General features: G+C 41.5%; 1 protein-coding gene across 7 annotated transcripts in view; it reads right to left on the bottom strand.

The window, feature by feature from the left end:
* DENND2B (DENN domain containing 2B) overlaps positions 1 to 25,045 on the bottom strand; it is a 170,312-nt gene that overhangs the window by 58,422 nt on the left and 86,845 nt on the right. For 4 of the 7 annotated variants that reach the window (XM_027737460.2, XM_027737447.2, XM_039382427.1 and 1 more), the window contains 2 exons: positions 9,090 to 10,292; positions 5,201 to 5,337 (listed from right to left, as the gene is read on the bottom strand). In XM_027737460.2, coding sequence (XP_027593261.1) covers positions 5,201 to 5,337; positions 9,090 to 10,292 — 1,340 coding nt within the window. Of the gene's footprint in view, positions 1 to 5,200; positions 5,338 to 9,089; positions 10,293 to 21,735; positions 22,404 to 25,045 lie in introns of those variants that run through there. The other 3 variants (XM_039382428.1, XM_027737476.2, XM_027737443.2) reach the window with 2 other exon arrangements.

The following is a 25,045-nucleotide window of genomic DNA, read 5'->3' on the forward strand; positions in this document are numbered from 1 at the left end:
GTGATAGGGAGAAATGAGGAGAAAATGGAACTGAGTTCCAAGGCAAGGTTTCAAGCTGGTCTCTATCAGTATAGACAATATAAAAACACTAGATCCAAAGGTCTGAGTTCTTTTAGAATTCAACTGTTGAATCCCACCTTCAAGATAAAAACATTCAACTTTTAACTTTGCATAATAAGCTGGCATTGCCAGAAGAAAGATTTTTTCACGGGAGTCTGTGCCAGTTGCCTGAACCATACACTTCTGACTATCCTTCTCTTGCCCAGGTTATCTGTGTCTCTTTAACAGCCAATCCATCTGCCCAAGTCTCCTTGAAAAGAGCATTTCCTCAGACTGTAGGTATTTGATAGACTCCAACCTTCACAGTATATCCTACAATGTCAGTTGAAAACACACCTGCATTTAATGCACAATAAATGTAGACTGTATCAACTGCAAGGTTAAAGGAGAGTCGCGTGGCCTAGTGGTCTACACATCACTGGGACCTGCCACCAAGCAGCTCTAGCAAGTTTTGGCACTGACACCTATCATGCATTTGGCACACCACCTAAAGAGCACTCAAAAGAGCTCCTGGGACTCTAAAAGAGGTGTATTAGCACTGTCTCTCACGTGAGTTAACAGAGTTCTAAGAACTTTTTTTGACCATTGCAATTTAGTGAGCAGGCACCAGTCTTGCACGTGAGCCAGTCAGAATGGAAATCTTACTGGGGCAAGGCTTCTCTGCTGTAATAGATGTGTCTTAAATAAACTCATTGTGACACAAACTATTCCTCCTATTGCACCAATAAGCAACTATGTTCATCAGATAACAAATAGTCTGATACTCACAGACCTGGGCTATGTGCTGAATAGTCCCATGACTTAAAAAACAGCAGAGAGGCAAAAAACCCTGTTCAGGCATAAACCTTTAGGGAGGAAAAGCATTTTAATTGCTTCCATTCTTCCAGGGAAAAAAAATGTGTTAAATAAGGGCCAGGCAGCTATAAGAGGAAATGGCTCTTGCTTGGACAGGGCAAATGGAGTTGTGCAACATTAAATTAAACATTCTCAATCTATGATGCAACACACAGAGCCCAGTTGAGCAGTGGGTTTCCTACACATCTCTGTAGCATCCTCTTGGAGGAAATCTTCACCTGTTCTACTGTGTCCAGCACTCTGAGGAGCTGGAGAGTAAGAAGGCTTGCCTTTTCAAAGACTTCCACTAACATTTAATTTCTAAATTGAGTGCAATTTCTCTCACAAATTATAATTTACCTAGTTTTACTAGATTTTCTCCAATTAAACTTAATATTATGATTTCAAGTTATTTATTCAACTTTTTTTGGTAACAATCATAACAAGTGCTTTCTTCTAGATGTCAGGTGAAAAATGCCTCAGAGACACAAGACCTTAAATAACAGTATTAAACATCTCAACTGCATTTAGGGGAACAGACTAGAAAACTGAAACCGTATGGTACAGATGACAGGAAGTACTGTTGTCCACAAACACAGCAGAAGCAACTATCTCAGACATCTCTTAATACTATGATAGTTTTTTGAATTCACAGAAAGCCAAGCATGGTTTCCCCAACCGGATTCATAAAGCCACATCAATTTTGGTCTGATTAAAGGCTCATTCAAAACCACAAGAAGCAAAACAATGTTAAGTTTACTATGACTGCCACATTCCTTTTAGTGCTAGTACAGAAGATGAATGAAGTCCACATGGTTCCTTGCACATGGAATACAGCTCTGATTTATATTAGGAATGTGCATCCCTTTATACATCTGCTGCTTGATTAGCGCAGAATGGATCATTATGTTCCGATCCAATATCTGTCTTGAAGGTAACATGCAGGTATATCATCTGTTAAAGTCTACAAAAATATCACAAAATTAAAGAAAGTGTCTGGTTCATGATGTCACTGGATTTCAAAGCACAATCATTTTTGGTTTTAATATACCTTAAACCTTTTTTTTTTTTTAAGTCAGCTCTCACAGTAAGATAAACTAGGCACAGCAGTTCATTGCTGCCCTGGTCATTAAAGAAGAAAACAGTGCAAGGGCACCAGGACAAAGAAAAAGGTTTATTGTACATAAGCATTACTTGAGAAGGCCATGTATTAAGCAAAAAACCAGTGAATCCAGTCCTAGCAACTATGTGCTTGGAAGCTGCACTAGTCTGAGTTAGAGCTCAGTACCCCACACACAGTAACTTGTAGATATCTAACATGAAACATGCTTTTCAGAAGATATTCTCTGACAGATAATTCACAACTTATCCACAGCTCTCCTCTGCTTTCCAGTCAGGGAGAGAGGTCCTGCTGAGGAGCACCAGGCAAGGGGACATGCTGACACACAGGAGAGCTGGGCTTCTGTGCTGTGTGACATCAGCAAACTGAAGGAATGGCTTGGCAGGAACTTCAGGAAGTTTAGGAAAGACAAATCCACTCCCACGGGGGTCAGAATAACCTTGCAACAGTGCATGCCAGGGTAAGGAAGGCCAACCACACCCTGGTCTGTATTAGCAAGACTGGCCAGCAAGATATGAAAGTGGTAATTCCCCTCTATTTGGCCCTTGCAAGGCCACACCTGGAGTATTCACAGTACCAGAGAGACATCAACAGACTGGTGATAGGCTAGAGCAAGGCTACTGAGATGGTTGGGAGCTGGAGTGCACAACATAAAAAAGAAGAGGCTGAGAGAACTGGGATTGATTAGCCTAGAAAAGTCTGTGGGATAACCCAACTGCTGTCTTCCACTACCTAGAAGGGGAAGTGGAAAAGGTGGCACCAAACACTGCTCAGAGGTGAAAGGATGAAGGACAGCAGTCACAAATGGTAACAAAGAGAATTTGGACTGGAAAGAAAGAGAAATCTATTTACAGTGACATCAAGAAAAAATTCTTCACAGTGGAGGCTAAGCAGTGGAGCAGGCTGCACAGAGAGGCAGTATTTCCTGCTACAGTATTTGGAAAATTCAACCAGATGTGGCCCTAAGCAACTTGACCTAATACTCAAACTAGCCCTGCTTTAACCAGAGATTGGACCAGCTGACTCCAGAGTCCCTTCAAACCTGAATTTTATGGCTCTGTCTCACAGCGCTTAGAACATTACTCAAGATTCACAACTTTCTTTTCTTGTATTTTAGCATTTACTTGCATTACAAATTTTAATTCTAAGGGGAAATGACACACTTTATTAAGTTTATTACTACAGCAACAATGTTTTAACTTTCTACAAGCTTTTAGAGAGATGGGAGATTCAACAAGGTATAGAAAAAAGACCCACCACCGCCTCTAGAGCAACTGTTTGCAAAGGAAACCCAAGGTACAGTGACAAGTCCTTTGTAGCTTTGAAGCAGATGTAGATCTATAAAACAAACTCACTATTACAGGCACCTGGTTTGCATGAGTCCAGAAGTGCTACTTAGAGACTGGGGTCTAGCACTACTGGTATAAATTGCAGATGTGATACACAGAACTACGATAGTTTCTTTAAAGCTGGAGATCAAACCACTTTGGCTTGTCTTTAATCATGCTTGACAGTTTATAAGAATTATACTGATTTGGTATTCCCCCTGCACTGCCTGTATTGAATGAAGTGCTTGGAAAGAGGCTGTTAAAAAGCAGTACAAAACAATGAAGTTCTGTGTTTGTTCACAGATCTGAAATTTTGCATTCTCTTCCCATTGCCCTGCCAAAATGCCCAAATTACAGTCTGCAGGCAGCTGGTTTATAGTTCCCATGAGCTGGAAGAGCCCATTATGATTTTGCTTTACTGAACCCAAGATTTCTTCTCTTTTGAAGAAAGCTTCTTACCAGTCCCGCACTTTTTATATCGATATTTAACAAACCAGGGCAAGGAAAAGAAGCATTACCACCTAACATCTGGCAGCACATTGACAAATCCTGAGAAAATATGAGCACTGTAACTAACACACAATACATTTTCAAGTATGAATTGCATGGTCTCTTACGGAATAGGCTGATGATCATATAAAGATGCTCTCCACAGAGAAAAATTTCTCAGTATCTACAAAAGCTCTCATTTTTACCAACAGATACTGAGCAAGAGCATTTTCTTCTGTTCTGAAAGCATTTTTTTTGAATGATGTAGAGGAAGAGTACAGCTGAAAATGGAAAGAATAAATTCCTGTTTTCACTGAGGCTGACAAGCCAGAGAGAGAATTTGAGTACGACAAAGAGCCCCAGGCTGCAATTTGTGGCCATTGTTCTTTGCTGTATCAACTGATATGACCAAGAAGAGTTTTGTTCTATTATCTTTGTTTGCCCTTCAAACATTTTTAAGCACTACTAGAGTGACTTTTTACCAGATTAAACAAGCCCAGCTTGTCAGTGTCTCTTTAGAGGACATGTGCTTTAGAGTCCCTGATTATCTCGGTAGCCCTCCAGTTTTCAGTATATAAAGATGCATTGTCCAAAGTAAAATGAAGTCCCCTTTGTATCTGCTGTAATAATATAACACTGAAATAGTTAAAGACAATGCAGATATTCATCACTTGTGTGGAAAATCTGTGCTCTGAAGGGCTGCCCAATTTTCAGTAATTGCAACAACTTTTTTTTGATGTTAAAAGAATGTATGCATAGGCCATACATTTCCTTCTAAGACCAAAAGAAACATGTTTTTCTTATGAAGCTTAATCAAAACAGTGCGTTTTTGTTGTGTATTTCTGATGGTTGTATAGCTAAAGGAAATTAATTCCTCTTTAACCAGCAACTGGGACTTAGGGAAGACCAGGAACAGTGCTACAAACAACTGCTTTGGGGCAGTCCACACTGAAGTCCTGAAAAGCTCAGGGTGACCACACAAGGCCTCTGAGGTTAATCTCGCTATTGGATAGCTCTGTAAACACCGTCTCAAGTTCAGTTCTCTGCATTTTTACACCACTCAAGGCTTCAAGCCAAGGCCGTGATAAAAAGAATGATTTGGTTCTTGAAAAGCATTGGCAAAAAGCTGACCAAACAGTCTGTTTCCAATAGTACCCAATAAAGTCCGAAAGAATCAAGACTTCCTGCATGCAGACATTACTACTTCCTACATTTGCACTGAAGGATCAAACCCCTTTACCCTCCATTTAATCTCTCTTTACTGACAGCACTGAATGCTCCTGCACAGGGCACGTGTTCAACAATACATGGCCTGCCCACCACGACCTAACATCCCGCTGTGAGCCCTTGTACTGCAGCAGCTTCTTACCTACAATGTCTTCATAGGCATTCTCTTCTAAAGTGCTCTTGGATCCAAATTTATGCTGGCTCTCAGTCCCATTTTCAGTTGGGGAGGGAGGGTACAGGGATTGCAGACTTGAGGCATCCTCAAACTCAAAGGATTTTCTGAAGTTTAAAGCAATAAGTAATTAGTAACTAGAATGCAAAATTATTCAAACATTTAGATGAGTGTTTGCTAAGAAATATATATAAAATGAACTACAACAACGACAACAAAAAAAAATCACATATCATGTTTTAAGAACTAACTTTTAGAGGATCCTAAGTCCTGTGCTCACAGCAGTCTCTAGTATAGCCACCTGTGACACTTTTATGAGATTGGAAGTATTGTTATCCCCATTATGCAGACAGCAAGAAAATACCAAGAAAGTATGTGATATTTTTGAAAGTTTACGAAGTTAGCAGCACAATCCTGAGATTAGAAATTGCTTTGCTCTTGCCAAGGTCCCCAGAAGCATGTGGCCCTCTCTCCTCAAGAAAGACATATCTCTAGAAAGTGTTCCTCCACTGGTTGTTCTGGGAAATGCAGCCCCTAGTCCGACACCACTCATGTCTTAAACCTTCAGATGTGTTCCTGCACAGAGGTCAGGGTACAGATGACAGAGGCAGACTCGTGTGGAAGTCACCCATTTCTCTTGCACACCCTGTGTCAAGCACTATCAGCAAAGGGCAAAGCACTGAGGAAATTAGTGCTCTCTGGGGTGGATGAGCAATCTGGGCTGATGGCTCAAGGCCTGAAGGTTTGGCCTTTCTGGCAGGAAGGTGAGGACTGGCTGGGTCAGATGAACCATACAATTTGTCTCTCCCCCGGGTACTTGAAGGAGGGGCAATTCACCACCTCCCACCTACTGCCCCAATGCTGCAGAACAGTTCTAGAGGAAGAAGAGCATGAGTCCTTCCCACTTTCCAGTTTACATAGCATTTTTTCCCTCAGGCAATGTCTATCTATACTGAAGCTGGGAGATCCTTGAATCACAGTGCCAGCTGTACAGGGGCTGGCATTCATCGGACTGATTTACTGCTGAGGATGAAACAGTAATAAAAACAGGCTCGGTTCAGAGCATAAATCCCGTGGTGCTGTAAGGCTTACAGAGACTGTGCTGATGCCCATACTTCACTCACCGAGACCTAAACTAGATTAACAATAAATCATCCTGCCATCAACCCCTGTTCTTCTTCCCAGCTGGAGTTACAGCACACCCATATGGCAGTGAGAGTCTCATGGGACATACTTTGCTCTGTGAATTGGCTCACGTATCCCTATAGGTAACACAGTGACTAATATGCAGACATGGCATTTGACAAGAGCATTTCCTATTTGTCTGCTGGAGCAGACTTACAGGTCTGGATCAGGCTTAGGAGCCTCCTTTCTCCTTTCCCTAATCTTCAGAATATCTGGGTCCAAGTTATGCATACCAGGATCACAGCAGAAACAATCCATGCATTCCAGATCCAGACACCTACTCTTCCACACCTACTCACAGCTCTAAAGGAAGCTTACACACTGAAGACATACCTGTGTATCAAAGGAGACTTTCTAAAGTAGTTAAATATCCAACTCCTATAGATTTCAAGGCAACACTATGATGTGGTGACACTGTATAGGATCACAGGAATGGTTTTGTGGACTGACACTAAGGTGTGGTCCATGTGTCCCAAACCTATCCTGTGACACTCCTCTTCTGCACTGTGTGTGTGCCAGAGGATCTGGAACTGCTAGGGAACGTCCAGTTCACATCAACCTGAAATGTTAAAGCTACTGTGGGCACCAGATCCTCTGAATACAGACTGTCCCCATGCTAGGAGGCAAACATAAGAGACCTTCCTCCATTTTACTAGAATGACAAATAAAATCAATGCTTTCAATCAAGATATTAGAAGAATAAATACCCACAGTCCACTCTCATGACATTCCAGTGAGTGCAAACCACGTGTGTGTTCAATCTGAAACACAGAGCTACAAGCTGTAGACACAATGAATTATGTCTGTTCTCAAAAAGAGAACAGTTTAGATATCGAGATTTCAGTAATTACTGTTAACTAAATACTGTCATTCTTAGATGAATTGTATGGTCTTAAGTTCTTTGTAAATCCTGGAGTTCTCCCTTCTGTAACTAAATGAAGGACAGTAGCAAAGACAATATAGTTAAGATTTTATAAAGGATTTCTACCCAGCCTTGAAGACAGCCAGCAAACCTGAGATTTTGGGGAGATTGATTTAAACTTATTTAGATCATGATTAATCAGAGTTGAGTCCAGAGAAATCACTAAGCTACTGTAGGGTAAAGCTGTTACAAATGAATGTACATCTACCCTGTAAAATGTCAAACTGATTTGCAAGAATCATCAGGTTCACACTATAACATTGTAAATCCTACAACTTGTACTCTACTAATCACAATTTAAATTGATAAATAATGCTTTTCTTTTGGGTTTGTATCTCCTAACCCTACCCAAGCCTGAAGCTCCTTTTCTGAACTGTGCTGTTGTCTAACTCTCCTACAACAGGAGGCTGAACCTGCAGAACAGCAGGTACCTCTTCTTGAAAGAAGCTTCAAAACTTCATCTCAAAGATCATTGTGATAAAATACTGTGGTTCATAGATGATTGCCCCTTAATTTACCAATAAAGGCTGTCAGTTATACTAGAACATTTCAAAACTATTGTTCATCTTCTGTACACTGCAAATGCTGTGCTGAACAAAATGAGGTAAGCTTTGCTTCACAAATTCTTGTTAAAAACTAGATTTACTTCCTCTGAAATCATTGCCAGAACTCAAAGATAAGCACTGCTAATCAGAGCTTGACTTTCCACATCCCCCTCTCCCCGCCTTTCTCAGAGAAACAAGTCGTCTCTGCAGAGCTGTTCAATCCATTTCAAAAGCAGAAGTGTCTTAAAAGAAAAGAGCAGAATTCAAAGGTTCCCCTTTTCCTCCCTCAGCATACTTCAGGTTAGGTTGTGCTGATATAAACCTCTAATTAATTGAGCCAACATCAAGCACCAGATACTGAACTGATGGAGTGCATCTGAGAAGCTGCTTAGCAGTTACTTGCAAATCTAAATATCGGGGGGAGTGTGTATCACACACATGCATCGATATGTGAACTTGTTAAAAATTACGTACTTTGAATGCTTAGCAACAACTGTGCCTACAATTTTCTGTGCAGTGAGTAGAATGAGTTTTATCATGTCTAAAACTCAAGATGAATCATGTAATTAAAACAAGCCAAGCTCCACAGACTGCTGGGGAAATAGCCATACACTCTGCCCGTCATTAACTCAGGAAGGGCATAAGGGTCTTTCGGTGCTATAACAGTTTTCTCAGCATTAATCCTCTACAGCTGTTGATAGTAACTTAGGATAACATTCCTAAGCACCGAAATAAATAAAATCACCAGCATTGCATAAAACTGACTGTAATGAGCTATGGAAATAGAAAACCTCTGTAGGTGTGTTTTGCAGTGAACAGGAAGAAAAGACTATGATGGATCAGCTAAGGTCCCACTACAAGAAAATAATGAAATCATGGTCCATTAAAAAATCACAATTAAGGGCATTTGTGCCAAAATGAACTAGATAACCTTTAGCACACATGACCGAGGGCCTTTTTTAGGGATCAAGGAATGCAAGTTGTAGAACTCCAAAACTGTAGGCATGTAAAGGTATTGTACCAATGCATCCCATCAGTGCAATCCAGCAGAAAACAACACTAGTCTTGCACACAACTCCTAGTTTTTCTTATGTCAAAAGCACTGCATTAGGAGGAGAATTTACAATATTGTTACTGCAGAAACACAGCACACTTATTTATTAATTTATTTGGAGAACTGAGCACAAGACATTTCCTTGACTGTTACCTATTCTGGGATTTTCTGTGAAAGCGTGACTCTTTCTTCTGCCTTCTGGTCACAGGGGGTGCAGGAGTGGACGGGAGGGGAGGAGGAGCAGAAGGTGTAGGAGATGGAGGTAGGCCATTGCTTGGTTTGTTTTTGTGGGTTTTGTCTGCTTCATATTCAAAGGTGCGTTTGGGCTTGGGGACAGGATTCACGGCGCTGTTGGCCGGGCTTTCAAGGAGCAGTTTAGGGCTGGCTGAGTTCGCAGTAAGTCCCTGTTTTGTTTTACTGCTTTTCTCAGCCTCAGGGGGTGTTTCTGGTTCACTCCCCAAAATAACACTCCCTCCTTTGCTATCACTTAGGGTTTCACTCAGTCCCTCCACAGTCTTTTTCTTCCCTTTGTCAACACTGTAGCAGCTACTTGGTAACTGGGGGAGGCCTCTGCCCGACTGCTCCTTCAGAGCCTGCTCAATCTTCTGTATTCTGTTGAGCACAGCAGAGGACTCTTTCCTCCCATGGCCCTTAAGGAAAGTGGCAGCAGGAGGCGGCTCACTCCTGCTTGGTCTCTTTTCAAACCGATGGCAGGAATCCCTGTCCAGCAGTTCCTCCTCCTCTGTTTCCGGGTAAGAACACTCGGAAAATGTTCGGCTCATTCTTCTGAGCCCTTTGAAATCAAATGTCTTGTCGCTGCAGGGAGAGGTCAGCACACTGGGGCAGCTCTCACTGCCTGACCTCTCCCCAGCATCCCTCTTGTCCACACACACACTCATCCTGGGGGACAGCTCCCGGCGGCATTCCCATTCTGTGATCTTCTGCCTGATGTCCAGTGCCTGGGAGCGGACGTTCACCCTGCTGATGGAGAAGGTCCTCAAGTTGGTGGAAGTGCCCAAGGACAGAGTGCTCCGGGCAAGTGGATGGCTCCCTATTGCTTCCCCATCTTGAGCCTCATTTGGACTCTCCTTTTGGTCAGCCTTGGACACAGACAGCCTTTTATCCAAAGCACCCACGCTGATGGCTTTGAGGGGGTGGCTCGAGGAGTCTGTGTCCGATGGGCTTGTGGAGGTGCCTTGCGGCGTAGACGTGTGGCTGTTCCGGTCCTTGAGGCACTGTCTGGAGCTGGAGACTTTGGTGAGCTGAGTAGAGCGGGAAGAGTCCTCACTATCACTGAGGGGGTAGGCAGGGCTTCTTCGGGGGGACAAAAGAGGTGGCGGAGTGGCTGACTGACACCTAGAAGCAGAAAGAAATAAAAAATCAAGTCCCTGGGGGAACTAGAGTTGGTTGCCAGATTTCTCCTGGCTGCAGGTCTTCACACTGCAAGACTATCCCAAAGTGCCACTAAGGCACCAATGACCATTCAGCCACACAGTCGAGGGCTGAGATTCTCAGATTCTCACAGCAAACTACTGCCTTGAAGGCATCTACCACCTCCAGCTGAGTAGCTCCCTGACCTCCCAGATTAAGGAGTCCCTCTCGCCCCACTGCAACAAAACTGGGAAAGACTGACCAACCAGGAGCATAGTTTACTCACTGGTTGAGGTGAGCAAACTAATTTGAAAATATGTCAGTTTTTAATTCAGAATATCTGAAGCAAAGTTGCATCATGGTGTCAGACGCTGCAGTACTTTATCCTCAGCATTTCAAATCCCTGATATATATAATAAACTAAATAGAACAGCAAAAGACCTGGTTTGTCTTTGATCTGATGCTGTGGCCAACAGATTAAATTCTCCTTATCAAACAGAAGTAATTTCTTATCAAATGAATATTACAGAGACCGAGAAAACATATTAATCTGCCCACACTATCTGTTGAAAAATACGAACTATATAGAAAGATCTCAGTGTTACCGTGGAAAAAACCCTTGGAACAAATTCTTGCCATGGTTTGCAAAATCAGCTATTGTTGCTGGGGTTTAGTACATTGTTGCAAAGATTTTTAAGAACAAAAAGACAAAAGGAAATTAAACAAAACATTAATCAGTTGGCTCGTCAGAGATGAGCCTGCAGTAAGAAAATTAAGCCAAAACTGTGTCAAAAAAGGGGGTTTGCTGCATTGCCAAAATCCATACTTACAAAACATAGCAGAAATAATCACAACTCCTTTAACATTTTGCCCTAGCAACCTTTCTGTTCCAAACAGCACAGAAAGAAAAAGAAAGACCCATAAATAATGTCTTGCACATGCAATTAAGTTTATGTTCCGTGAAGACTGTGGACAACAAGCTAGTTTTTTATAAACTGTCTTGTACACACAAGATCCAAATCAAAGAGCTGTTTGACCAAAAGGAACAAATGTCTCCACTATAGCAAAGGAACAAGAGATTCAGAAGATCCCTGCTGCTGTATTGTTTTCTTCCCAACAGCCAGCCAATACCTACAGGCAGAGGTGCCAAGTTCTGTGCATTAATCCAAAAATCCAGAGCACTGGGGTGATTTCTGAAAAATTTACTTTAATACAGGAGATATTTTCTTCTCCTTCAAACACAACCCCAAAACAAATTATTAGATTTCATCCCAGTTTCTTACAGTGGATACTTCACAAGCAAAGCTCATAAGCATCACAAAAGAAAAAAGTTCTGGGCAAGTCTATTTGAAAGAGAAGCTGCACCACTTGGTGACTTCTGTTTCTTCATTGTTTTGAAAAATAAACACGCCCATAGGAGAAGAGAGATCTCAAGTCACAGACAGTGGCAAATACTCCTACAACAACTGCTTAAAGCTTCCTTATTTCAGAAAATAAAGGAAGCATGTCAGAATATGCTCCTTTCATCCTGGAAGTTAAATTTCCTGCTACCCTATACAGCTGCAGGCAGTTGTCTTAAGAGATCTCAGAAGATCAAAAGCAGGTGACAGATGATGAGTGGTTTTGGCTGGCTGTTGCAGCACAGAGTTTGTAGTGGATTACCTGGAATTACCTTGGCCGACATACCTTTATAGTGCCTGAAGATGAAACCTAAATCGGCCTTTGCCGACTTGGTGGGGCACCCTGAATCTTCATTATTTCTGTCTGTCTCGTCTCAGTCTCTTCATTTTAACACCACAAAAACAAACTTTTATATTATTCTTAACACTCCTTTAGTTTAGATCATGTTTTCCCATTCTTGTATGTCACACAGGCCTGCCCCAGAGCTGCACTCACAGTTCTCTCAAGGAAACAGGCATCACCCAGTGGAAGTGTATTTCACATCTAAAGGCTACAGCCTCCACTGCAGCCTTAGAAGCCATATGTTGTCTAAATCCACTGCCAGGATTCAACTAGGGGATAGGGACAGAAGAGGCCATGCAAAATGCTTTAGCAACTTATTTATTAGAGTCTAATCTGTATTGACAATAGCAAGAATAAAATACAAAATTATAGGAGTAAAGTCAGTAAAATGGGATAGCAGACACACTGACAAACATAGAATCATAGAATCCTCTCTCTGACTCATTGTATGGAAAACACCATAGGCACAGTCTTTTACCTCATTACAATCTAAGAAATATCTTCTCAGTTGTTTCCACTGTCAGGAAAAGGTTTGGTGACTCATCAGGAGAGGAGGAAAAGGGGAAAAATCGTGATTTGCATAACCTGCAGAAGTTGCAAAACATTTCTTCTTAAGAGATATGAGCCATGCTTTTAAACCCCAAGTCCCCAGTAAGGTAACTGCAACTAAGGCTTGATCATGAACCCCCCAAATTCAGTTATAAAACTCCCACTCACTTCCACTGGGCAAGGCTGGGGCTGCAGAGCCACAGGCCTTCTGGAGGTGTATGCTGTCAAGTACTTGAGATACCACAGTTAAGAAAGAGATTCTGTTTTACATGGCATAACACTGTAAATTTAAGTAATCCAGAGAGAACCTATAGGACTAATTCAACAACAAAGAGGAACAAAGCTTTTTCCCAGTGGTTTCAGCATGCATTCTCTAAAGGACACTGGCAAGTAACAGAATTAAAGAAAAAAAGAAGTCCAAAAGCTGATCAGTGGATAATAAAATAGTTCTTCCCCAAGAGACCTGCTTCCATCAGAAGAATATTCCCTTGAAGGGACGATAGTTTCACAGACCTTAAAAGCAATATTACCGGACTGGAGATGAATAATTAATTAACTTGCAAACTTTCATACAAAGATTAAAGCAAAATGTTTTTATTGAAGTTTTCTACATACACAATGATACAGTGCAGCACTTACAAAGCAGATCGTTACATAAACTTTCCAAATATTGTGTATAAACAGCACAAATAAAGATTACGGAATCAATTTTGGCTTTCTTAACAAGTTCACTGGACAACACCTTCATTCTTGGCAATGATATTTTTTTGAGAATATCAGCATTTCACAAAAGACACTGTTATAAGTTGCTCTGATTCCCTGCCTAAGGGCACTCTTCCAACATGCAGCCTTAGGTGCACAGCTCTCAAATCACTGGCAGGTCAGCTTTGCATTGCAGTCTCAAAGACTATCACCTGCCAAGCAGCCCACAATGTCCTCTAAACAGGTCACAGACCCTGAAACTACCTTCCTGCTGGGACTTGTTGCTGCACAGTGAGGAGAGCAGACAGAATCCAAGATGTGATTTCCAGCTCTCTAGACTACGCTCAGCTTTGCTGACGTGACTTGTTCCCTGAGAAATCAGCAGAATAACAGTAAGAGAAAACTGATAATATCAGTCATGCTCTGTAGGATTTTGAACCGTAGAAACAACTGATCTTTGTGTTCTGATTCAGTCTCTTCTCTCCAGGTTCCCTTTTTCCCACCCAAACATAGAAAAAACTTTTAATTTACAAAACCTGTAATTCTCCAGGCCTCCTATCAAATGAAGACATGATTTTCATGGAGCAACGTATTTATTCATATTGTTTTCTCTAATAAAGGCTACTATCAAGAGGCATCTCTTTTTACCTGTTCCCATAAACACATGTTGATAACAGTGGAGCTGTATCTCAGCTGAACCAAGAGAGCAAAAGCACTTGCTCTGAGGTAATTTGCAACCCACTCATCACAAAACAAAAGATAAAAAAAAATTAATTCCTGCCCTCTTTGTGAGGACTCTGGCAAGGCTGACTTGTACTAAAAATCTATGAGGATAGAGAAGGGCTAGTTCTTGGTGCCATAAATGCCTGAGTTCTCACTCTATACCTGATCCAAAAATCAGAAAGTCTCCAATTTTGGACAAGACACCAATATTCTCATTGCAAAATGTGGGTGTGCAGAAGAAGGATAATTTAATTCCTGGAAGCCACTCTGAAAATGGGCAATACAAAATTATTAGCAAGAGCAGGGGGCCTGGCCTTTTGGTCCAGTTGAGCAGAAGCACAGCTCCTTCCTGCTTCCATTGCCAAACATCAGCTCCAGAAAAGAGGAGAAATGAGTGCAGACAATTCTCACAACTAGATGACATGTTTCAAAATCAGGAGACAGCCAGAATGATGGGTAAAGAGCTGGTTTTATACACCTTTTAGAAATCAGAGTACAGGTGGATAACAAGAATATGCATATACTGAGGAGTTTTACATTCACGATCAACACACTTTTTATACACGAATAATAATCTTAAGTTGCATTTCAGACCAGGCTTAAAGGTGACTGGTGGGTGGTCAAATGACTTGCCTTGAAAGAGTTACAGGACTCCTAACTCCCACTGCCCTGCTCTGACCTCTGAGCTAAACAGCTGAGACTCTGCAGTGCTGTTTTATCTTTCCTGAAGTGTCAGGAATGACCCTACAGATCATCTCCTCCTGTGGAAAGGCAAGTTGGAAGAAACTGCTCAGCAGTCTTTCAGTTTTGCAAATCCCTTCAGCTCTGCTTAAACCAACACGTACAGAATAACAACACAGTTTTTGGCGCTCTAATGCAGGGAATTTCCCACTTCAACATGCTCATGCGTGGGAGCCCATTTACTGAAAAAAGAGCAAGGAACATGCTGACAAAAAGGTAGTGGGTCTTTCCAGACTCCTGTTGATGAGATCCCGTCACTTCACATGACACTGGAGTGTGGTGAGCTCACACAAAGACACACAGCACTGGTTTTATTCCTCAGCACTTTCTCCCTGCTTTGCTAGGAAAAATAATGCTTTCTTAGTATTTTATTTAGGGTTTTGTTATCCCTGGTTCTTCTCAGGGCATTGTGCCACTTCATCAGGACAACCTAACCTGTTTCAGGGTAATGATAACGTCAGAATGAGCTGTGACCACAGGCATGTTAGTTTGGGTATTAGTAGATTTGGCCTTCCACACAAGACTAGAGACCTCTTGTTGCTCTATCCAAAATTTAACAAGATCTGAAACAAAAGCAACAGAAATTTCTCCTTGCAAGAGCAGCAAAACTCATGTTTAATACAGACACTGAAGCTGCCCTGATTTCAGGTAACTGAGAATGCAACTTCAAAATTCTCTGGAAATTTGTAAGAGAGAATTCTAACAAATGTTCAGCTACCAACTCTCAAATTATTTCATACAACACTACAAATTAGTAATATTTTATAATTACTTAAAGAAATGAAGATTGTAATTAAAGAGCCTCTCTCAAGCAAAAGATTACACGATAATGATCATTTGAAGCACTAATTCAGATATTTATTGCTAACACTCTATTGGAAACAATGGTAAAGCGCAATCCTTTCTGGCATCTTGTTAGTCTTTTTGGCTTCTGAGCACACAAGATGGTTGTGTTCAGACTTCAGGATGAAAAACTGAAATCATCTTTGTAACTTAATGTTGAAAAACCCCTAAATCCTGGGGATTTTATTGTAAGTAAGGTGAGCTTATTTATGTCCAGATCTTCAATTAGTATACACCTCCAAATAGTTGAAGGGCAAGTGAAATATGAAACTTGGAGAACAATGTATAACTTACTGGATTCTTGGATTTTCAAAAGGGTATTTTCTGCCATGTAAGTCTAACTTCTCACCACATTAAAAAACTGTACTTGCATTTTTGTACTCAAATTAAAAATGGATCATATTCTTCCCGACTTCCACGCGTAATTCAGAAGGCCAAAACAAAAATGAGGATGGACATTTTTTGAACCAAGCAAGATCATGTCCACCCAAAAGCAGAGCTTTGTGCTGTCAGACTGCAAGAGAGCGTTTGGTCAACCCAGAAAGATCCCTTGAGTAAGGAGCAGCTCCTACTTCATGCCAGCCACTGTGAGTACAAATACTGGAACCTATCCTTCCCAGAGCAAGGCAAAGTGAGAGGGAAGCACACTCTGCTCACCTGTCAACTGCAAGCAAGTGCAGCATATGCATTTTGATGCACTGCTGCTGAGAACAGATGTAATGGCTCACTATAGTATCCATTTATATCAAACTCCCACTTATTTGACATAATAGGCAGAGGAGACTAACAGAATCTCAAACCAGAACCAGTGTTTACGTGCCATCACTTCTGTGATCTGGACAAAAGAAGCACTTTTGCAAAGGTTCAGTACCAGCAGCTCCTTTTAACTAGTACATTTTCACACCACCCTAAGGGCACTGCTGCCAGGAAATCACCCAGCAAACAAACAGAGAAGCCTCTTTTGCCTCTGTCAGAGATGCTTGGGAAAGCTCCCACTAAGAATCAATAGTTTTGCACAAACAAAAACTGAACACACTACTGCAGGACAGCAATCTCCCAGTGACACCTCTTCAGATGCAAAAAAGGCAGAGTAACTCAAAGCAGACCAAAAAACCTTCAAGCACTTGATTGAAGCAATGATGAAGGACACTTCTTAAAAAATTCCCTCTTCCTCTCTCTATACAAGAACTAAGAATAAATTTCCTCTATGCTTTCCTCCAAAGAACTAGGAGAAGTCCACTTTTTTGCTCTCAAACACTAGCAATCAGTGGTTTGGTTGCACTTCGAGATGAGTTATGGAACAAACCACTGGACAGAGCAGCAAAGATTCAGCATTATTTGCTTGTGACAATGTGCCATTTCCTTTCATTTCCTCACCCCTAGCTACATTCTCACCAGAGGGGACAGGCAGGCAATAACAGTGACTGCTGCAAATCTGTCAAGCAAAGGGACCCCCTGCACTTCTGATTTTAAATCCACTTTCATTTGGCAGTAAGCTTTTCTATTACAGTATATTCTCTGCTCTCACAGCACATAGCATTTTAATTTTCTACATAACTCAAGTAGATAATTACAGATTATATTTAATTATCTTAAATCTAAGTAAGAGCTTATGGTGAGCAAAGGAGGTGAACTTTTCACACTGAAGTGCTGGGCACACAGTAAGAAGGTGGTTTTTGAGCTGATTCAACTTGGGAATGAAGCAAGCAGTACTTGTCATATCTTGCCTCTGACTTGGGAAGGAAAGCGATGTAAGTGGTTACAGAACAAGCTCTCTTCCACCAGACCCTTTATGTTTTTTGAGCTCTCACCAGGAGTATGGCTCAAAATCCCCCAAAATCTGCATTCGAGATAACCTCCTCCCATTATTGTTGACTTTGGGATTGAGACAAAAACAAGACAGAAACTTTCTAAACTGAAAAGTGTATTTGCATTATAAGACTGTTTGAAATAGGCTCACTCTCATGAACATGTGTAGTGATGGAAAAGTCTCAGCACTTAGAGAATGAGGCAATAAAATCAAAGCGGACAACAAATCAGAGAATGTTTAAAGATAGAACAAAAATAGAAACACCAATTATTTTTCTGTTTGTACTTTGGAATTTTTTCCCCTTGAGAGATTTTGATACTTTCCATTTAAACAAAAAACGAAACCATATCAGAGCTAGTTTCAAAATTATAGGACACCAGGACTGTGAAATAAAAAAAAAAAGATCAAGTTCTGTGTGTGGTTTTTAAAAGCTCCAGTTTCTGTGCTCCAAGGTAGTACCAAGTTAGTGACAACAATTGTGGGACACATTTGTGGGGGTGCTGTGATGAATTCCTGCCTTAACACCCCTCTGGGGCTCTGGGTCTTTGCAGGGAGTTCATGAAGAGAAGTACACACAATTGCAGCTGACTGCAGCTAAACTCTGTTTTTATGGCTCAGAAGCAAAAGGAATGCAGGAATCATTCTGCCAAAGTAAATTATGTGAAGTGGCAACTGTGCTCTACAACTGTACAAAAAAAGGGCAAAGAAATCAACGCTGATGAGTCAGATCCTAAATACTTGAAATTAGACTGGATCTGTAAAGCAAAGACAGCAAGACAAATCTGACGATGACAAATGACTGTAAAATAAAATGTGATCAATCAGCATGCTCTAGGTACATGCCTTTGCCAAGAAGTTTCTAAGTTTCTAGACTGAGAGGGCTAGATTCCCTGCCACCCTAGATTTATGGCAATCTTCTGCTCTGTTACAAGGCAAGCACAGGATGGTTTTAAAACCATTTCTAAATCACATTTAAACCTTTTTCACCCTCACTGTCCAGACACAAATGAATACCCAAGGCAAAGATCAATGAGCCTGTGCTGTACCTTCCATCACAGTGATAAGAAGCTGACTGTAAAAAAAAAAAAAAAAATCAAAATGCAAGAACTTCTCTCTTTTCCACCAAAGTACAGTGCACAGGTTTATAGGACCATCTCTCATTTTCTCCCTAAAAAACACAATTCAAAGTTGAAAAATGGATTCCTCTCTTACAGTTAGCCTTTTCCCATAACTTGTAGATATTTCCACTGTTACAGCTCCACTGTGACCTGTTTTTATTATGTTCTGGAATCAGCTCAGCATGTTTTAGTCTCACCTGATTTCTTAAGGCCTTGGGAGTTCCATTGGAGAGGGAGTGGCAACACAGCAAGTGATGGCATTTTCTTAAACCAAGCAGAATGCACAAACCCTTATTTGTCTATTTAAGAACTGCCAGTCCTTGAAACTTGTTCTTTAACAGCATGTCTAAACATGCTGACTGTTCAAAACCCTGGTGCACATAGAAGCTCTTAGCTTGCTTCTTAAAAGCACGAGTGATTTTTCAACATGCTTGTTTATCTTCCCTGCAATATCAGAGCAATAAACTCTGTGGAACTAATTCTGCCAAAGCTTTCCAAGATTCCTATGTTTACATGCACACAATTTGGGAAGGGTTAAAAATTACTTCTGTGAACTGTGATGCTTAGTTTTTAAGATATCTGAGGGCATTCTGCATTTGGCAACCTCCAAGTCTGGAATTCTGGTTTGGAAAAGTTGTTGTAAAATAGGCTCGTTCCTTTTCTGCTCTGACAAGTCAGAAAAACCTTACAAGGTCACTGTATGCTTTACTGAAGTACTCTATACCCAGAAAGAAAATAACCGAACTGGAAGTAAAAAAGTCCCAAATCCTGGCTGCACACTAATACAGGATACAGCCAAGTCTGCTTTCCCTGCTTCACATATAAATCAACCTCTAGGTCACGTAAAACCTCATCAAATAGATCCAAGAATAAACACCTAATAGGAACGGAAAAATAATAGAAATTCAGGACTCCATCCCATCTTTAACAAACCTTTTTAATCTCATCCACTCAGAGAAGTCGCTTTCAGAATAAAGCTTTTCGTTTGCCTTTCCTACCAGTATCCACCATTTTCCTTCCCCTCAGCTTAGCTCTGGTCCCCAGTGTGCTGCAGAGGTCCAGTGAGGTCTTTCTGTAAAGATTTCTTTTTTCCAGTTTTCTGGTTTTGTAAAGTAGTTTATTTAACACAGTGAGAAAGCATCCTAGAAGTGCAGGTTATAAAGCTGAAAGCAATTATTCATCTACCTGCTATGAAACAGGCATTCTTAATTTCTGTCATCATTTCAACTACCAGTATCACAATTCAGGAAGTGTGAGGCCTGAGACATCTGGAGAAAATACAGTATGTCACATAGGATAACACCAAAGTGATTGAAAAGATCTGAGAATGTCTGTGCTGCTCCTGGAGTTACTGCACCGCACAGGAAATAAAATCAAAAGCAAAACAAAATAAAATAAATTTTAAAATCCCAGAAGAACAGAAGCTCCTACATTATCTCTGTGAATCCAGAACAACCCCAACATCAGCCCTGTTTGGATACAGCCGATCAGACCCAACCTTGTCTTACTGCCATGCAATTGAAGCTCATGCCTTGTGAAGGTCGGACAGGAGTAACATGGACTCTCTGAGGCAGGGGAAGAGAAAGACTAATTCTGATTTCAAACTCTGTCTAAAGAGTGGTCAGGCCTCTGAGGGGTCTCATCTCTGGCCAGCAACTGGGTGCCATCCTCCTGTCAAGACAGCTACAGCCACCCAGTTTAACTTTCTGCAAACTTCTCCTCCATAAGCAAAAAGCTGAAGCAACGGCATAATATCAGCACACCACGCTAAGAAAGCTTATCTGTTCCCTGAAGGGCACTTTCTGTGCATGTTTCTAAAACATGGGTGAAGCAGTCTGACAGTTTTTTGCTTGTTACTGTATTACTCTTACAGTGATATGACTAGAGAAATGTGCCCTTGTTCTTCATCTTTAACTTCATTTTATAAGTTTTACCCTCTCTCCTTTGTCCCTTAGAAGAGTGAATTTTCACCTGCCTAGGTCTCCAAAGACCTCTGTGCCTCAAATTTGGACTATTTTTCCAACACAATCAAGGGTATTACCATCCTCTGTGAACTTTCCAGTCACTTAGTTATGCAATTGCACCCCAACAGTTGTCTGTCTCTCACCCATACACTGACATTCATTACAACCTTTGAAGATGGTCAAAACAGTTTTCCTACCAAAAGCTACACTTCTTTTTTTCTTTTGTAAGAAGCACTAATAATATCTCTCACAACACATGACTTTTAGGTAAACAACTGAAAGGAAAAAAAAAAAAATCAGATGCAGGATTTTTTTTCAGCACCTGAAAAAGCAGAAAAGAGAAGGAACAGTTGCTAAGTGAAAGATGACATTAAGGTGCCAAAGCAAGGCAGAGAGAAGGAAACACACAGACACTCTCTGCTTTCTCAAATATTACAAATACATGCTCAGGTGATATGTAATATTGGATATGTTCAGAAGCAATAGCTAGTACAGACTTGCAGCACAGCTTCTGTATCAGGACAGACTGAGAGTACAAACAGCATTTCAGAAGCTGCCACTGCCTGCCATGACTTATACTGACCTATAAGTGAGCTGATATCCCTCATACCATCGTGTACAGACCAGGCAAACCTATACCACAGACCACAGCTGCACTGCCTGACGTGCACAGATACACTCCATGTTTTGGGGTCTCCATGATGAGAGGAGCAAAGAATCATAACTACAGATAAAATAACATAAAATACACAGATTAAGAGTCTACCCCGTACATGTTGAGTATACAACGTGTCTCTTCTTTGGAGGCTGCACCCTGTATCTGGAGGAAAGGTTTCAAAGTTTACACCCCCAGCCTCTCTTATCATCATAATTTTCTTTAGAGGCTCTGACCTTGTGGAATGCAAAATAAATTCCAGCTATGATGACAAACATGACCCTTGGTACACTTTCCAGTGTGCATAGATGTGGCTGGATGCCAGGTGCCCACCAAAACTGGTCTGTCACTCCCCCTCCTGAGCTGGACAGGGAGAGAAACATAGCAAAAAGCTCATGGGTTGAGATAAGGACAGGAAGCGATTCTTCACCAATTACACTAACATCATTTGGGGGAAAAAGGTGAGTAACTAATTATCGGTCAAATATGAGTAGGATAATGAGAAATAAAACCTTAAAAACACCATTCCCTCCACCCCGCCCTACTTTCTGGGCTCAACTTTACTCCCAATTTTCTCTACCTCTTTTCTGTCAGCAGCATTGGGTCCTCGGGAGCTGGGACTGCAGTCAGTTCATCGCACGCTGTTTCTGCCGCTCCTTCCTCCTCAAGGGGAGGACTCCTCTCGCTCTTCTCCTCCTCCGGCATGGGGTCCCTCTCACAGGAGATAGTTACACTCTTCTCCTGCTCCGGCATGGGTTCTCTCCCATGGGAAACAGTTACACTCTTCCCCTGCTCTGGCATGGGGTCTTGGGAGACAGTTATACTCTTCCCTTGGTCTGGCATGGGGTCTCTCCCCCGGGAGACAACTCTCCACAAACTTCTCCAAGGTGGTTCCTTCCCAAGGCTGCAGTTCTTCATTAACTGCTCCAGTGTGGGTCCCTTCCAAAGGGTGCAGTTCTTCAGGAATAGCCTGCTCCAGCGTGCGTTCCCCCCAAGATCCCAGGTCCTGACAGCAAACCTGCTCCAGAGTGGGCTCCTCTCTCCACGGGTCCACAGGTCTTTCCAGGACCCTGCTCCAGCATGGGCTTCCCACGGGGTCACAGCCTCCTTTGGGCACCCACCTGCTCTGGCATGGGGTCCTCCATGGGCTGCAGGTGGATGTCTGCATGCCCATGGACCTCCATGTCCTCCTGCAAGGACAGAGCCTGCTTCCCCACAGGCTGCAGGGGAATCTCTACTCCGGCTCATGGAGCACCTCCTCCCCCTCCTTCTGCACTGACCTTGGTGCCTGCAGGGCTGTTTCTCTCACATATTCTCACTCTTCTCTTCTCTGGCTGCATTTGCTCCTGCGCAGTAAATGTTTCCCCCCTTAAATACATCATCCCAGAGGCACTGCCACCACCACTGATGGGCTCGGCCTTGCCCAGCAGCAAGTCCATCTTGGAGCCATCTGGCATTGGCTCTGTCGGACATGGGGGGAAGCTTCCAGCAGCTTGTCACTGAAGCCACCTCTGTAGCCTCTCTGCTACCAAAACCTTGCCAGTGTAATGGATTTATTCAGATTAAGAAGAAATAACATACTTTTCTTGAATTTATGAGGGAATTTTTTTCATTCCCTCTTATTCACTTTCTTTAAATATCTATGCATCAGGGTTAGATTTTCTTCTGGCTTATGTCAGCATAAATCACGACTTAGTAAAGAGAAGTTACTAAAGATGCAAACTGATGCAAAACGTATTGCAGGAAGATTTAAGGCATTGACCTGGTGCAAATGTACACTTACAAAGAACAAAGTTTCATCTAAAAGCATTTCCATTGAAAATTAAATTATACCGCTATATCTGACTGGTTACTGTATGTTTCATTCTATTCATTTAGCTAAACAAGCCAGGAAAGTGAGGAAATGTGTTGGGCATATCCACTACTGAGCATCATGCGAAAAAAATTGGCTTAACAAGAGTTGTTGGGGTTTTTTTTAGTTGAATGCAGCTTTGAAAAACTCCTTGATCTATTTATTCCCCAATCTGTTGGCATACACACATAAACTGAAAAAGAAAAAAAAGAAGAAAGAAAAGAAAAGAAAGCCAAGATGTGACTTGCAATGCTTGTTGCTATCATGCTTATTTACCTAAGAGTCCAGACAAGGCCAAATTTAACTTGACCAAGGGCTACATCTGGCCCTAATTCAGTTTCACTGAATATTAACAAAAGAACAATCAGCCAGTACTCAAGCACTGCCCACACCAATATTCAGAAACATGATCTAAAGGAAACTTTCCAAAAGATTCAGACATTGGCTTCTCTCTGCTCTTTGCTGCCCATATCCGTCATCGGGAGCAGAGTTAGGTCAGGGAAAGACACTCCCCATTACTTTCTTCACTGTGATCAAGGGTAACATAAACGTGTCTATTACTCATCCAGCTGAAATGAGCCTTCCAGACCAGATTTCATCACCACACCTACAAGGGCTGTGGGATCTCAAGCCTAAATTTGGAATCAGGATATCATCTGGGGGATTTATATATCCTTTATAAACATTTCATTCTCACAAGACCTTGGCTTCTTATAAAACCGTGGATTTAGTTTTACACCCTTCTGTTGGCCTATTAGGTTTATAAGGAGCTGGCCAATACATTTTTACTTTTCACTTTACTTTTTACTTCTTATAAGAGAATTTGTATGTATCATAACCCTAACAATGAAAAAGTTTTGCTACCACTGACATGCAACAGGAATGCTGCACAGTAATAAGAAACTGCAAGTTTTACTCAATTTAGGGCAACTAAACTTTAACTTAGAGCAACTAAAAGCAAATAGATATTTCTCCTGTCACCCATCCTTTCCTTCCAGGACAGAGCCAAAAATAAGCTTCATGTCACTACAGGAAGCTACACAGATAGCATCAGGCAGAACAGGAAGAAAAGGAAAATGCTGTGGCGCAAGCGAGGCAATACCAACACCTGTGTATACGGCAGCAAGAAAAACCAACTAGTGACATTTATAAGCTCATCAGCTGTGACAATATTTGCTCTCCAAAGACTACGATACTATCAACAAATTCCTTACAGTAATCCACGGGCTCTCAAATAACGAGTATTTGAATCAACAAATTGAAGCCCAGATTCTAACCTAAGTTACACCCCTCAGAACCTCACAGAGTTTGACCCACAATACTGATTTTTTCCTAAAAAGCACAAACCTGTGACTTCTGGTATTTATTCAGTGGAAAAAAAATGCAAGCTGTCTCATAACCCAGAAAGTATATTATAAAAAAAACAAAACAAAACAAAACAAACAAACAAACAAAACCCAACCAACAAACAAATCACCAAAAAACCCTGAAACCAGGCATCAAAACCAACACAACACACAAAAATGTGCCAGCAGCACTGCATGTTACACCGCGTTTCCATCTCAGCAATTAGCCAGCAGTTAGAAAAGTATAGTCATATTCAGCCTAGGTGTAAACAACTGTGGCCTCTCTCTAATGGACTAACACTTTCTATACAATAAAACCAAATCTAGCTTAGTATATCAAAAGTATGCATCCCAAGTGTGCCAGAACAAAGTGTGTCGTTCCTCATTCCTCATCCAAAGGCATATCTGAGGGCAATGGCATGATGAGGGCAAATGCATAGGTATGATTACTGCTGCATAACTTAAAAATCACCTTTAAGAATTAAAGAGGAAAAAATGGAATCTCATCAAACTAGACAAGAAACAGGCATTTAGCTATGCGGAGAGATTAGGTTCTGTCTGAGAGCAAGAGGGATAGCAGGAGGAGGGGAAGAGAAGGGCTGTAAAAATGAGTTTTAGTCCACAAAGTTGCTAGTCCTACACCAGAGCTGCATACGCTGGCAATTAAAGCCAGTCCTATAGCTACCTTCAGT

Source organism: Pipra filicauda, unplaced genomic scaffold (genome assembly GCF_003945595.2).
Source record: "Pipra filicauda isolate LSUMZ 115617 unplaced genomic scaffold, ASM394559v2 scaffold26_size5592650_pilon, whole genome shotgun sequence".
In the NCBI taxonomy this organism is placed as follows: Eukaryota; Metazoa; Chordata; class Aves; order Passeriformes; family Pipridae; genus Pipra; species Pipra filicauda.